This window comes from Gymnoscopelus braueri (genome assembly GCF_963280865.1).
Source record: "Gymnoscopelus braueri genome assembly, chromosome: 9".
NCBI classification, from domain to species: Eukaryota; Metazoa; Chordata; class Actinopteri; order Myctophiformes; family Myctophidae; genus Gymnoscopelus; species Gymnoscopelus braueri.
In genome coordinates this window covers 37,111,500-37,126,534 of record NC_137610.1, presented here as the reverse complement: position 1 = coordinate 37,126,534, position 15,035 = coordinate 37,111,500, and the positions used below count along the sequence as shown (strand labels likewise).

The 15,035-nt window shown below is 40.0% G+C and overlaps 1 protein-coding gene across 2 annotated transcripts in view; it reads right to left on the bottom strand.

Moving 5' to 3' along the window:
• nrn1la (neuritin 1-like a) overlaps positions 1 to 15,035 on the bottom strand; it is a 59,963-nt gene that overhangs the window by 11,534 nt on the left and 33,394 nt on the right. For both annotated transcript variants that reach the window (XM_080437490.1, XM_080437489.1), the window contains exon 2: positions 1,084 to 1,234. In XM_080437490.1, the coding sequence (XP_080293616.1) occupies positions 1,084 to 1,234 (151 nt within the window). The remainder of the gene's footprint in view (positions 1 to 1,083; positions 1,235 to 15,035) is intronic.

Sequence of the window (15,035 nt, the reverse complement as noted above, 5' to 3'; positions counted from 1 at the left end):
GCGAGGTTAGGATGGTTAGGATGGTTCGGCCATGCAGAGGAGGAACGAGGGAGAAGAATGCTGAAGAGGAAGGCCAAAGAGGAGGTTTATAGAAGCGGTGAGAGAGGAAATGCCGGTGACTGGAGTGACTGAGGAAGATGCAGAGAACAGAGGCAGATAGAAACAAGATGATCCGCTGTGACGACCATTGATGGGAATTAGCCAAAAGAAGACTTTGAAGAAGGATATGACAGTAAATGTCAGCCTACTTGTGTAACAGAATGTCAAATGTGTTTTGTACTTTAAATCCCAAGACACACCACCAATGTGTTTGCTTTGTAAAACGTGTTTTTATGTCCAGTGGTTCATTCATTTTTTATTTTATGCTACAGTAGGCTACTCTGTCTGACGACGGAGTTGCCTCTCTACTTTGTCCTCAGACGAGCCTGTCTCCAGTCATTTTGATTCTCCATACATCTGGCCAGCTTGTCTGTGCTCGCCGCACCAGCATCTTTCTTCAGCACATCCACGTAGGTAGAATTCGGACGTCCTTTTGATCGATGCCTGTGTGTTTGTTCCCACAGTACAAACTTTTTGGCAGGGAGTTCCCGGTGGCGATGGCAGTGACCAGCTGGTCTCATTTGCCTGACTGCTATCTTCTCTGATACATTTGGTAGTGCACTGTACAGACGCTTGTTGGTAATGCGTTTGCCCTGTTTGATGTTCAATACCACATGTATTTGCTTTGACAACCCATGTACCCTGCACCCGGTTCCTCATTCACATCCTGCAGGTGAACACAGTCCCTACTATGTTGTGTATCTGGCTTGCAGTTCAGGGCTCGTTGAGAATGTCCTCCAGTCATAACGTATTCTCAGGCTTGAGGCCTAGTGGCCGTCCATTTGTGGCTTACACAACACACGATCTGCTGGCGAGGCACAGCAGTTAACACATATACCAACCCAATCGCATAGAGAGCGCTCAGAGTGGTGAGAGCAGCCAACACAACTGGGTCCCCACACTGAAAAGTGAGGGGACAAAATATCTCGGCGTACCCCTGCTCCAGCAAGTAGCTACAACATTAACACATGTGAACCCACTGACCTGCAGATAGAGTGGATCTCATGCGTGTCCTCGTCCTTGTGTGCGCTGTCCGCCAGGCTGTCCCCCAGGGCCATCAGACACTGGGCAAAACCTTTGTAGATGGAGTGACACCTTCTGGCTGAAGCAGCAGCAGCGGGATACGGGCTCAACACTGGAATGCGTACACACACGCACACGAACACACACGAACACACACACACACACACACACACACACACACACACACACACACACACACACACACACACACACACACACACACACACACACACACACACACACACACACACACACACACACACACACACACACACACACATCCCACATGCATTCAAGAACAAACACACAGACAAATGATTTGCACTTCAATATAAATGGCCTTGAACCTTTTGAGAGTGTGTGCTCATCAATACAAACTGAAAACAAAGAGTGCACTGAATAGGCTGCAGCATACTGTACTTCTTGCCAAAACGAAGGCTGGCCAGGTACCAAGAACAAAATGGCATATTTGCAGAGAAAGCGAAAAGATGCTCACAACGCGTTGCAATTGTAGATCTACTATTTTCAAAAGATTTTTGACAAATCTTGACAAATCTTCTGTTGTGGTGGTCCCAAACTCTTTTCAAAAGGGGGTTTGTGGCCAAATACATATCATTTTGGTGGTCCTTGACATGACAATGTTTGAGAACCACTGTTCTAACTAGCCAAACATCACTGCAGATGACACAGACGCAAACATTGTGTGTGATTGGGCAGTGAATCACGGTGTTTGTGCTTCATATTGCTTTATTCCTGCAATCTGCTGGCATCGTGCAGTACACAGTTTTGAAGAAAGGTTGGCTTAGTAGCTTAGAAGGTACAAACTCTCTGAGGGACTACAAACACAACCAGATGGCAACCATGGTGGGGTCTAACGTTCAGCAGTCGAAGCTGCATGCAGCATAAAACAAGTTATAGTCCACAGAGAACTTGTTCGGTTTTGACAAACTAAATTGGAATTGGATTGATTTTGGGAGCGTGAACCTGCTCTTTTAATTCTTCTGACAAATTATTTGGTTGAACGCACCCAATGAACAAGATGTAATTTGAGTGAAATGGTTGGAGCATGGTGCACAATGAGGAAAACTATGAACTTAGCTGATTAGCAATTTGTAGTCATCAATTTGTAGTTGTCATTATCTCAACCAGGCCGAAGGGCAGGGACAGAGATTGTTTCCCCCTGTGTGTGTGTGTGTGTGTGTGTGTGTATGTGTGTGTGTGTGTGTGTGTGTGTGTGTGTGCGAGCGTGCGTGCGAGCGTGCGTGCGTGTGTGCGTGCGTGCGTGCGTGTGTGCGTGCGTGTGTGCGTGCGTGTGTGTGTGCGTGCGTGTGTGTGTGTGGCCTGCTAATCTCACAAACCACTAGACTAGACTAATCAGCATCAAACTTTTTATGCACACTGCCATTATGATGGTGATGATACCAGCCTGATTTACGTTTTGACCTATTACTCTGGAACCGTAGGTTGTACAATTAAACTTTTTTTTAAAAAAATTCCTTGGATTCTTTGGATCATAGGCTATGCCCATTTCCACGTAACTACATTTCCTGACATTTTGCAGTTTCTTCAAAACACACTTTTTGCTACTACACCAAATTGGAATCGCATGTTGAGGGGCCTCTGAGTGCACCAGCACCTCCCAAAAGCGCTTTCACTTCTGACCATAGGGGATGCAAAACATTTGGAAAGTTGAACCGTATATCGTGGAAATACTATTTCCTCTCGCATCTTCCTAGGGTCTTTCTTGACAGATGCAATCCTCGACTTACAGAGTCCTGAGTAGGCCACCTGGCCTGGCAGAGATACTGTATGTGCTCCACCACTGCAGAACACCCCTTCTAGTTGTTAATGCAGCTTCTTTCCTGAAGCCATCTGGCTCCACACATCGAGCCCCCACCCAATAATGTGGTAATGAGTTCTGGTCCAAAGGAGGTGGTGGAAGGTCCTGAGATAATGTAGTGTATAACACAAGGCCCACACTATACTCTAATTGGACCAACTTTGTTCAGCAGATTGAACTGAATGACCAATTTATTGACTACAAGCTGCCAATACCACAGCACAAAACCCCTACACCTCTACAACAACCACATCTCACAGCCAGTTCCTCCATAATTCATTTATTTCACATCCAGCTCCCTTAATTTGGAAGCTTGAACAGTGATTGATAGCTCATATCCCACAACTACATATTACACAGATTTGAATGCCAAGTCAGTCTGGGTAGAATATGATATAATGTACTATACCATTATGTTGATGCGTAAAATGGGTGATGTAATAAAACACATTGTAAAGCGATTTGAATAAGTAGAGATTTATCGAGAAAAATGTTTTAAATTCTTCCTTTTCATCAATCTTAAAACACAGTTGATGCTACAATTGAGGTTGAGATGCCCTCCCAGGATGCTACCATAGTGGTAGCTCCAGTGTATCTGTGTACCTTATAAACACGCCTTAAAAACCCATGAAATCACTACCTCTTTTAAGAACACCATGGCATGCCATAGCCAAGGCAGTGAAAGACTACAAGGCTACATGATATCGTAACAGGCTGAACATGCTGGTCTAAGGATTAAACTCAGCTGAGGGAAAAAAAACATCACAGAAAACAGTCAAAGACTTATTAAACACCACCACGGAGATGATCTCTAGACTGCCCTGGCTTGTGAGAAAGACAGTTGAATTGAAGCCCCTGATACCACTTTAGTCCAACAAGGGATTCCTGTTATCAAGAGCTAAAATAGCCCTCCCTGAAATTGTGTCCATCCCGGCGACATATTGTCACAACGTATATCAAAGTATAAGAGACAGCTAAGCTAGCGCTACTAAAGAGCGTGACCAACCTTAAGGAGGCTTGTCGTGTCTCATAAAACCAGGATAGTGCTCATTGTCCAACAGAAGAGACACGGTAGGAGACCGGCAGGTGAACAAGAGATGCTAATTGTGTCAGACAGTGCATCACCAGAACTCTCCTTAGTGTCCCCAGAGATTTAGTGTTAAATATTTAATAAGTCTGACTTTTTTCCCTCCTTTTCTTTTCTGTAGCAGGAAACCTATTGATTTCAGGCAGGGCTGTTCACAGGGCTTTGAGATTATTGGCTTCACTCATCCCCATCAAGTTTTAATGAAGACCTGAGGAAAGGGGGGGGGGGGGGGGTTGGTATAGGTGTGTGTGTGTGGGTGTGTGTGTGTGTGTGTGTGTGTGTGTGTGTGTGTGTGTGTGTGTGTGTGTGTGTGTGTGTGTGTGTGTGTGTGTGTGTGTGTGTGTGTGTGTGGGGGGGGGGGGGATACAGTAGGTGAGACAGAGAAAGGAGTGACTGATGAAAGAACATCAAATTGGATAAACAAAAGAAGGTTGGACTTAATGACGAAGGGATTACAAGTGAAAAATATTCAACCAGATCTTTACACAAGCTCCCTGTATGTCAAAGACATTGAAGAATTGATTTCAAAATACTACTGTTGGTCTATAGAGCATTGAATGGTTTCGGGCCAAAATACATTTCTGATCTTCTGCGATATCATGAACCATTCAGACCGGTCATCTGGGAAAGGTCTACTTATGCAACACATACTGTATCTGGAATAAACTCTTTGAATATTCTGCTGGTATGCTGTTGTCGGTTCTCTGGACAGTCTTGTAACAGGTATCCCTGACAAATGACATCCTGATCATATTTTAATGGTATATTATTTGAACTGCTCTAATCGTATTCCCCATCAACCACACACGTTGTACTGGCTTCCTAGATTTTAACTGCCAGGCTTGGGTGTTTCTGAATTTATGTAAAACTGAGAAGAAGATAAAACAGTCCTTGTATCTCCAATACAACAAATGAAGTAGCACATAAAATCATTTAGGCTACATCTTCAAAGTGATAAAACTATGACACTTAACTCAAGTATGTATGTAATAATGTGTACTAAGACTGATACTGTCTATTATGATTGTTTTGGTTGTTTTGAAGATAAGGAGGTGTGCCCTTTTGAACTTCGTGTAAACTGTGTGTGTGTGTGTGTGTGTGTGTGTGTGTGTGTGTGTGTGTGTGTGTGTGCGTGCGTGCGTGCGTGCGTGCGTGCGTGCGTGCGTGCGTGCGTGCGTGCGTGCGTGCGTGCGTGCGTGCGTGCGTATTGGGGTATTGTTTGAATGACTTTGGGAACAAAGAAACGTTCCTTTAATCTTTCTGGTTTCTTCCTTCAGAAATGCAAGTAAGCTCACCTTCTCCCTTTTGCATATTCTAGCCCTTTGAAATTTCCCTACAACGGGGGGATTTCTTTTTCTGCTAATACTTTTTCACAAAAGAAAAAGCGTGCGTGCCAAAAACAAAAAGTTCAGCGTTGTTTCAACTTTCACCAGATCCTGGTTACACATTGTAAACAACAACCATTCTGCAACGAAAAGCCATAGCTTTGTATGCTGTGAAGAAAGAAACTAACTTCAATCTAATCAAAAAAGTAAAGTTGGTAGCACTTTATATTAACTATACACTATAAAGCATTAGTTAAGCATTAGTAAATGCTTAATTCATCATGAACTCATCATTAGTAAAGCATTATTCATACATTACTAAGCAATAGTAAACACGGTTATAAATGTTGAAACTATACACTATTAAGCATTAGTTAAGCATTAGTAAAAACACTTAATTCATCATTAATTCATCATTTGTATAGCATTATTCATACATTACTAAGCATTAGTAAACACAGTTATAAACCTTTCAACTATACACGATTTTCAATTAGTTAAGCATTAGTAAGTACTTAATTCATAATGAATTCATCATTTATATAGCAATTAAGTACTTATTTCATCATGAATTCATCATTTATATAGCATTAATAATACATTAATAAGCGTTTGTAAACACAGTCATAAGCGTTTTATTGCCCATTGATAACCTAATCTTTAATGTGCTTAATGATTGTATTCTCACACTTTGTAAATGATAGATTCAACATTTATAAATAGGTATTATATCAATTTACAAACCAGTTATTTATGAGTTGTTAATGGTTCATACGATCATTTAGAAAGTCTAAGTAAACACCATATACAAACCACTTGGATGTATATTTATGCGGACATTTGTACATGGTTAGTGAGTGTATTAATAAATGTCTTATAAACACTTATTCATACTCAATGAATGATTTATTAAAGGTAGTTACTACTTGTTAGTTAAGTATTTTGCGTGAGCCCATCTAAAGTGAGGACTATCTATGCCTTATAAAGCATTTATAAACGAGATAGCGTGAGCCCATCTAAAGTGAGGACTATCTATGCCTTATAAAGCATTTATAAATTAGATAGAAGCAGTGATATAGAAAGTGCCAATATTTATTGCAACAATTGAGACAGAACATGGCCCATGCAGTGTAAAAATAAAAGTAACATTCTAGTGCTGTATGAAAATAAACAAACAATATGCAATGCTATAAACATGTACACATGGCTGATAAATTAAGTAAACATTTTACTTCATGAAAATAAACAATAAACAATCTGCTATGCTATAAACATGTAAACATGGCTGATAAATTAAATAAACATTGTACTTTATGAAAATAAACGATAAACAATCTGCTATGCTACAAACATGTAAACATGGCTGATAAATTAAATAAACATTGTACTTTATGAAAATAAACGATAAACAATCTGCTATGCTACAAACATGTAAACATGGCTGATAAATTAAATAAACATTTTACTTTATGAAAATAAACGATAAACAATCTGCTATGCTACAAACATGTAAACATGGCTGATAAATTAAATAAACATTTTACTAACTTTATGAAAATAAACAATAAAAAAATCTGCTATACTATGAACATGTAAACATGGCTGAAAAATGTAATTAACATTCTTGTACTGTATGAAAAGAAAAACATTCTGTTTTCTGCCTTCACTATGCATATAGCCACCCTTGCAGAGCTAGGCAGACAGTTCAGGAAGTAAAACAAATAAAAATCTGTTTGGAGGCAAAGTCTTGTTTTGGGTTTCTTCTTTAAATTATCTTCTTTGGTTTTTCTTATTTGTAGAACAGCAATGACATGGAAAAAACAGTGAATGGATTTGTTAAAATATGTACTGAATAATGTTTTCCACAGTAAATATTTTAACTTTATGCTTTTAAAGAAATGAATTAACTTGCAAACATGAATTAAGCAGCTCAACATTCACACAGTTGCAATTATATGAAATTAACATGTACATAAACACATCCTTGGTTGTGCTGGAAATAATAATATGCAAATCTCTCCCAATATGCACAAATAAATGACTTGAGTGAAAATAAAAACACAACATTGCTCCCTATAATGGCATTACAGCATTAGCTCAGAGCAGAATAGCCTATAAGCTAACATGATACACAGCAGCCTGCAGCCTAATGGCTAACAGGCTAACAGGCTAGGCCATATGACTGGTACTGATTAGCAACAAACATGACGTTTTTACCACAGACAGAATACACAGTTGGGCTGTGAAAAAGGTTCTAGCAATCATGTTTCATCATTACTGAGACAATACATCACAAGGCCAGTACTTACAGACACAGCTGCACATAGCTTTGCTCTATGCTAAGCAGGAAGTGAATGCACACTGCAGGTGTTGCCAGATTTTGCAAAAAAACAAGCGGCCAGGTCTTTGAAAACAAGCCCAAAAAAGAAAGCAACTTGGCTCAGTTTTACCACTTTACATCGGCAATTTGAAAATAGCAGATCAACAAGCTCACAATGTGTCACATCAAGACACGTTGTGAGTTTGTAGATCTGTTATTTAAAAAAATATATATTAGGAAAAAAGTAAAATATTTTCAAAAAATATTTTTCCTTTCCATGAAAATTTTTGGGAACCACTGGTTTAAAAAAAACCATTAGAAAGTAAGCCCAATGAAGCAACTACACTTTTAAAAAAAAGCCCCAAATCGTTTATTATAAGCAGACATGGCAACACTGGTAAACAGGAAACTCATTGATATCCCCTACCTGGCCACGCCCACAGTGGGCAGGTAGGTGGACAATGTTATACAATGTAATAAACAATTTGGGGCTTTTTTTTAAAGTGTAGTTGCTTAATTGGGCTTGCTTTCTAATGTTTTTTTTAAACCAGTGGTTCCCACATTTTTTCATGAAAATATTTTACTTTTTTTCCCAATATGTTTTTGAAAATAAGAGATCTACAAGCTCACAACGTGTCATGATGTGACACATTGTGTGCTTGTTGATCTGCTATTTTCAAATGGCCGATAGCTGGTAAAACTGAGCCTAGTTGCTTGCTTCTTTTGGGCTTGTTTTCAAAGACCTGGCCGCTTGTTTTTTTTGCAAAATCTGGCAACACCTGCAGTATGCATTCACTTCCTGTTTAGCATAGAGCAAAGCTATGTGCAGCTGTGTCTGTAAGTACTGGCCTTGTGATGTATTGTCTCAGTAATGATGAAACATGATTGCTAGAACCTTTTTCACAGCCCAACTGTGTATTCTGTCTGTGGTAAAAACGTCATGTTTGTTGCTAATCAGTACCAGTCATATGGCCTAGCCTATTAGCCTGTCAGCCATTAGGCTGCAGGCTGCTGTGTGTCATGTTAGCTTATAGGCTATTCTGCTCTGAGCTAATGCTGTAATGCCATTATAGGGAGCAATGTTGTGTTTTTATTTTCACTCAAGTGATTTATTTGTGCATATTGGGAGAGATTTGCATATTATTATTTCCAGCAAAATCAGGGATGTGTTTATGTACATGTTAATTTCATATCATTGCAACTGTGTGAATGTTTAGCTGCTTAATTCATGTTTGCAAGTGAATTCATTTCTTTAAAAGCATTGTTAAAAAGTTAAAATATTTACTGTGGAAAACACTATTTAACAAATCCATTCTATGTGTATTTCATGTCATTGCTGTTCTACAAATAAGAAAAAACAAAGAGATAATTTAAAGAAGAAACCCAAAACAAGCCTTTTTTTTGGGTTGTTTTTACCTTCTGATGTTAACTGTCTGCCTAGCTCCGCAAGGGTGGCTATACCCATAGTGAAGGCAGAACCCAGATTTAGTTTTTCATACAGTACAAGAATGTTTATTACATTTTTCAGCCATGTTTTCATGTTTATAGCATAGCAGATTCTGTATGGGTTATTTTCATAAAGTACAATAATGTTTACTTAATTTATCAGCCATGTTTACATGTTTATAGCATAGCAGATTGTTTATTGTTTATTTTCATGAAGCAAAATGTTTATTTAATTTATCAGCCATGTGTACATGTTTATAGCATTGCATATTGTTTGTTTATTTTCATACAGCACAAGAATGTTAATTTTATTTGTATACTGCACGGGCCATGTTCTGTCTCAATTGTTGCAATAAATATTGGCACTTTCTATATCACTGCTTCTATCTCATTTATAAATGCTTTAAGGCATAAATAGTCCTCACTTTAGATGGGCTCACGCTATCTCATTTATAAATGCTTTATAAGGCATAGATAGTCCTCACTTTAGATGGGCTCACGCAAAATACTTAACTAACAAGTAGTAACTACCTTAATAAATCATTCATTGAGTATGAATAAGTGTTTATAAGACATTTATTAATACACTCACTAACCATGTACAAATGTCCGCATAAATATACATCCAAGTGGTTTGTATATGGTGTTTACTCAGACTTTCTAAATGATCGTATGAACCATTAACAACTCATAAATAACTGGTTTGTAAATTGATATAATACCTATTTATAAATGTTGAATCTATCATTTACAAAGTATGAGAATACAATCATTAAGCACATTAAAGATTAGGTTATCAATGGGCAATAAAACGCTTATGACTGTGTTTACAAACGTTTATTAATGTATTATTAATGCTATATAAATGATGAATTCATGATGAATTAAGTACTTAATTGCTATGTAAATGATGAATTCATGATGACGTAAATACTTAATAATACTTAACTAATTGTAAATCGTGTTTAGTTGAAAGGTTTATAATTGTGTTTACTAATGTTTAGTAATGTATGAATAATGCTATACAAATGATGAATTAATGATGGATTAAGTGTTTTACTAGTGCTTAACTAATACTTAATAGTGTATAGTTGCAACATTTATAACTATGTTTACTAATGCTTAGTAATGTATGAATAATGCTTTACTAATGATGAGTTCATGAGAAATTAAGCATTTACTAATGCTTAACTAATGCTTTATAGTGTATAGTTATTATAAAGTGCTACCGAAAAGGGTAAATGAGGCCTTGACTTTTAATACGTCTTGTGGCATTTACTCAATTACACAATGGTCTATTCTGGCTGTATGGGAAGAACTCATCCCCCAATAACAACACCACTTAACCACTTAAACACATAAACCCAATATGGTTGAGCGGAGTCCCTCAGGGCTCTATACTAGTGTCTTTTCTGTTTTCTGTTATTGTGAGGAAAGCTTTTGCTGAGAATAGCTGATCAACAAGCTCACAACGCGTCACACTGCAACGCGTTGTGAGCTTGTCAATCTGCTATTTTCTTCTAAAGCTTTCCCCACAATACGTGTGAGGAAATTTAAGTTTTTCAAAGTCGCTTCAACCATATTTTGACGTTTTTTCTCAATTTTCAAAATGTGGGATACAACACTCAACATGGTCAGTACTTGTCAAAATCTTGCATTGTGCATCAATATCTTTGGTTCAAATGACTCGAAATATCATGAATACTATTGGAACTTTCAGCTAGATCACCCACACGCAATAATACTGAAAGGTTCAATTAAGTTGTTTACACTTTTTCTGATTCTAAATAAAGGGAAACGTTGAGACAAGGTCCGACAATAAGGACTCCCTGCTTGCCCGGGCAAGCAAAACCTGTCCAGACATGCAAGTACCAATTATGATGTTTTATTTGGTTTCCGTTCTTGATTTCTTCTATCAGTTGCAGTGAGTGTGCAAGATAACATTTCACCTGATTGCCTTTGTGTGAGTGCTAGATGATCATTACTCGGCTGGTCTCTCCTTGCTTCATGTTGAGTGCACGCTATTTTGGTTCAGTGAACAGACCAAGAACTCTGGTTTCTGTTTAAATTGAATCGGGGGGGGGGGGGGTCTTGAAGCTTTGTAATATGGAACTTTTGATTATCCGTTGTGAAGATTGTTTCCAAAAAAAATTGAATCCGTTGTTTCCAAAAAAAAATATCACAACGGATTTGACTGTGCATGTGTTGAAGATAGTTGTGGAAAAGGAAAACAGCACTTTAGGACAATAGGATAGTGACCATTGTCATCCCTATGTCATCCCTAAATAGTGGGATTGAGCCCACCTGTGCTTACTAGGCAGACAGAGACACCTGCATTCAGATTTGTTTGAACAATGACATGCCAACATATTGTTCCACCTCCCATTTCCCCTATTTTTTGTATTGTCAAACTTATAGGCAATAAATGAATTTTAAGTGCAAAGTAAAGAATGTGTCCGACTCTATGATATTCGCACCACAACAGCACGTCTTAGTGCTTTTCTTGCATGGCTGCATCGACCCACGCTCAGTTTTAATGATGGACAACTCTGAACTGGCACTGTGCACACCAAACTGGCCCTACAGAACAGCTACAGTAGCCTACATTCACTTCCACAGTCTGTTTTGTCTGCATACCAAACTCCTCTTCAACACAACCAGATGAATAGAAGAGAACCGCCCATGGAAAAGATAAAGTTATTGCATGAATATGTAGCACTCATGAAGCCCTTATTCAAACCATGTTGGTTTGGGTTGGTTTTGAAATAGTGAACACAGTGGCACACTGTTTCTGGGTGAATCTGGGACAGTGAGAGACTGATTGGACCCAGACATCCTCATAATAAGAAGTTTGACAGAAACACACACACACACGCACACACGCGCACACACACACACACACACACACACACACACACACACACACACACACACACACACCACACACACACCACACACACACCACACACACACCACACACACACACACACACACACACACACACACACACACACACACACACACACACACACACACACACAGTATGCGCGCATACTCATGCATACATGTACACACGCACACAAAGCTGCATTTCATGATTGTGGCAGTCATGGACATGCACACATACACATGCACAAACACACACAACATACTGATCTATTCATGAGACTGGTTGTGCAAAGGCTGGCAAGATCACTGCTGACTGCGCAGAAATGCTGCTGATGCCTGCTGCTCACCTCACCTTACAAACACACATGCACACTCAAACACAAACAAACACACATGCACACTCAAACACAAACAAACACACACACACACACACACACACATATGCACCGTCTCGAGGGAACACATCCAGATTGATCAGATCTACTGCTATTCTTCTTTCTGTCTATCACTGAATGATGCTCATTGCTCTTTACGACCCCAGCCTCGTACAACATACAATCACACACACACATATGCGCGCACACACACACACACACACACACACACACACACACACACACTTTTCATGGTGCCGACAGATGGAAGGATTGTAGTCATGTTTGTGTGTGAGTCACTTGGGTTTCCATCAAACTGTTTTTATGCGCATTTTTGAATTTGGCATTAATAAATCTTTAAATATCACATATCCGCTCGCTGGGGCCTGGGGTGTTTTTTGCCTTTATCGAAAATGGGATCCTTAAATGGGAGATGGAAACACTTTTGCCAAATATAGAGAGCATTTAACTCACTCTATCGATTGCACACAATTGTAAGTTAAAATCGTTTTATAAGGTGGCACGGTGGTGCAGTCGGTAGCGCCCAGGTCCTGGGTTCGATTCCTGCCGGGGACGCTGAGGGCGCTGGGGCCGTGTTCTCTCCTCCGCGTCATCAGTGCCCATACCCTAGGTGGGGTTGTCGAAAGGGCCTTTCTGTGTGGAGTTTGCATGTTCTCCCCGTGTCCCCTAGGGTAGGTACCCTCACAAAAAACATGCAGTAATCCTGGTCTCTATATTGCCTCCCCCTGGTCAGGCAGGGCACCTGATGGAGGGGAAAGGAAGTGGTTGGAATAAGGTGTTCCTTCCACGCGCTATGTACTACCGGGGAAACTCCGCCCTGTCAGGTGATAAGAAGCGGCCTGCTCACTCCTTATGCATGGAAGGAAGCATGAGCTCAGTTTGGGGCTCTCCCCAGGCTGGCAGAGGGAGAGTAGCGCCCAGGATTACATTACATGCTTAGGCAATTGGCACTGGGTGAAACAGGTTTAAAACATTAAAATATCCAGATAAACAAGATCATCTTTTACAACTCACCTACGTTTCATGAATCAGCTTAAATGTGCACACTGCTGCTTCGTTAATTAATGTTCCCCACTTATTCTAATGTATAGTGATACTTTTTCATCATGTAGTAGTTAATAACTGTAGCCAACTACATTTTGCGGGACAATGGGCAGCCTTTGGAAAGCACAAGGACGGTGCACACAGCTTTCCAACATAAGTAATTATTATTATTACATAAGTAATATGGGTGCTCAGGTGGGAAACAATCAGCAGAATTGGTACTCTGTACCAACCCAGTAGTTACTGTAGTACTGACTCAATCAACTAAATGGAGATACAGGATCCCTGATGTTGTCAGAAACTGATGACGTACGTTAGCATACGCAAATGGAGTTCCATTGTGCACACTACCTTATCGGTCGGCACAAACACTACGCAAAGCGTGGCCAATCAGGGAAGCCGATGGGTTGGGTTGGCCAATCAGTGAAGCCGATGCCTACACCACCCAAAAACACACAGATTTGGTGTATCCTCCACAGACCAACAGACAGACAGATACTGATATTCATAAATTAATTCACTTTTTTTTTTGCCAATCTTCTGAAAATGCGGTTAATCTTTGCAATACATTTGAATGGAAAACCAGCAACAGAAGCCCAGCAGCCTGGATGAGTGAGAATTTTCCATGCTACTACGGCAACTTGTACTATGGTAACCCTGGTCTCTAGTGTGTTATTGCCATGTTAATATGACGCTGCACTGGGTGGCCGGTCCCATTGCGTGACAAACTAAATCCTCTTGAGACCCTGGAAGGTGTGTGTGTGTGTGTGTGTGTGTGTGTGTGTGTGTGTGTGTGTGTGTGTGTGTGTGTGTGTGTGTGTGTGTGTGTGTGTGTGTGTGTGTGTGTGTGTGTGTGTGTGTGTGTGTGTATGTGTGTGTGTGTGTGTGTGTGTGTGTGTGTGTGTGTGTGTGTGTGTGTGTGTGTGTGTGCGTGTGCACGTGTGTGTGTATGTGTGAGTATTTGGTGTTTGTCTCAATTAGCCTTCAAAAGCTAAGCTTAGAGGCTTAGCCCCGCAATGTGTGTGTGTGTGTGTGTGTGTGTGTGTGTGTGTGTGTGTGTGTGTGTGTGTGTGTGTGTGTGTGTGTGTGTGTGTGTGTGTGTGTGTGTGTGTGTGTGTGCGTGTATTGCTATACTTGTGAGGACCAAATGTCCCCATGCACAAGTATAGTAGAATCAAAAAAATAGACATCGTGGACAAGAGAAGGGGCAGTTTTCTAATTAAAAATACTTTTAGATATAGGCTTATAATTAGGAAAGGATTCAGGTTGGAGTTAGAGTTAGGATTAGACATTTAGAGATTAGGTTTAGGGGTTGGAGATAGAGTTATGCCTAATTGTCTCCGCCAGGTCAAAGGCGTAGCAGAGAATGTTTTGCATCCTGTCCGTCCGTCCGTCCGTCCGTCCGTCCGTCCGTGAGCAGAACCTCTGCCCCAAACTTTTCAGATCGGCCTGTTATAGTGCCACCAGGACATCGAGTTATGCAAAACACATTTTTTTGTACTAGCCTACTCTTACAGATTTTGTCCAAACATCACGCAAATCGGTAAACAGTATCTCTACAGTCATT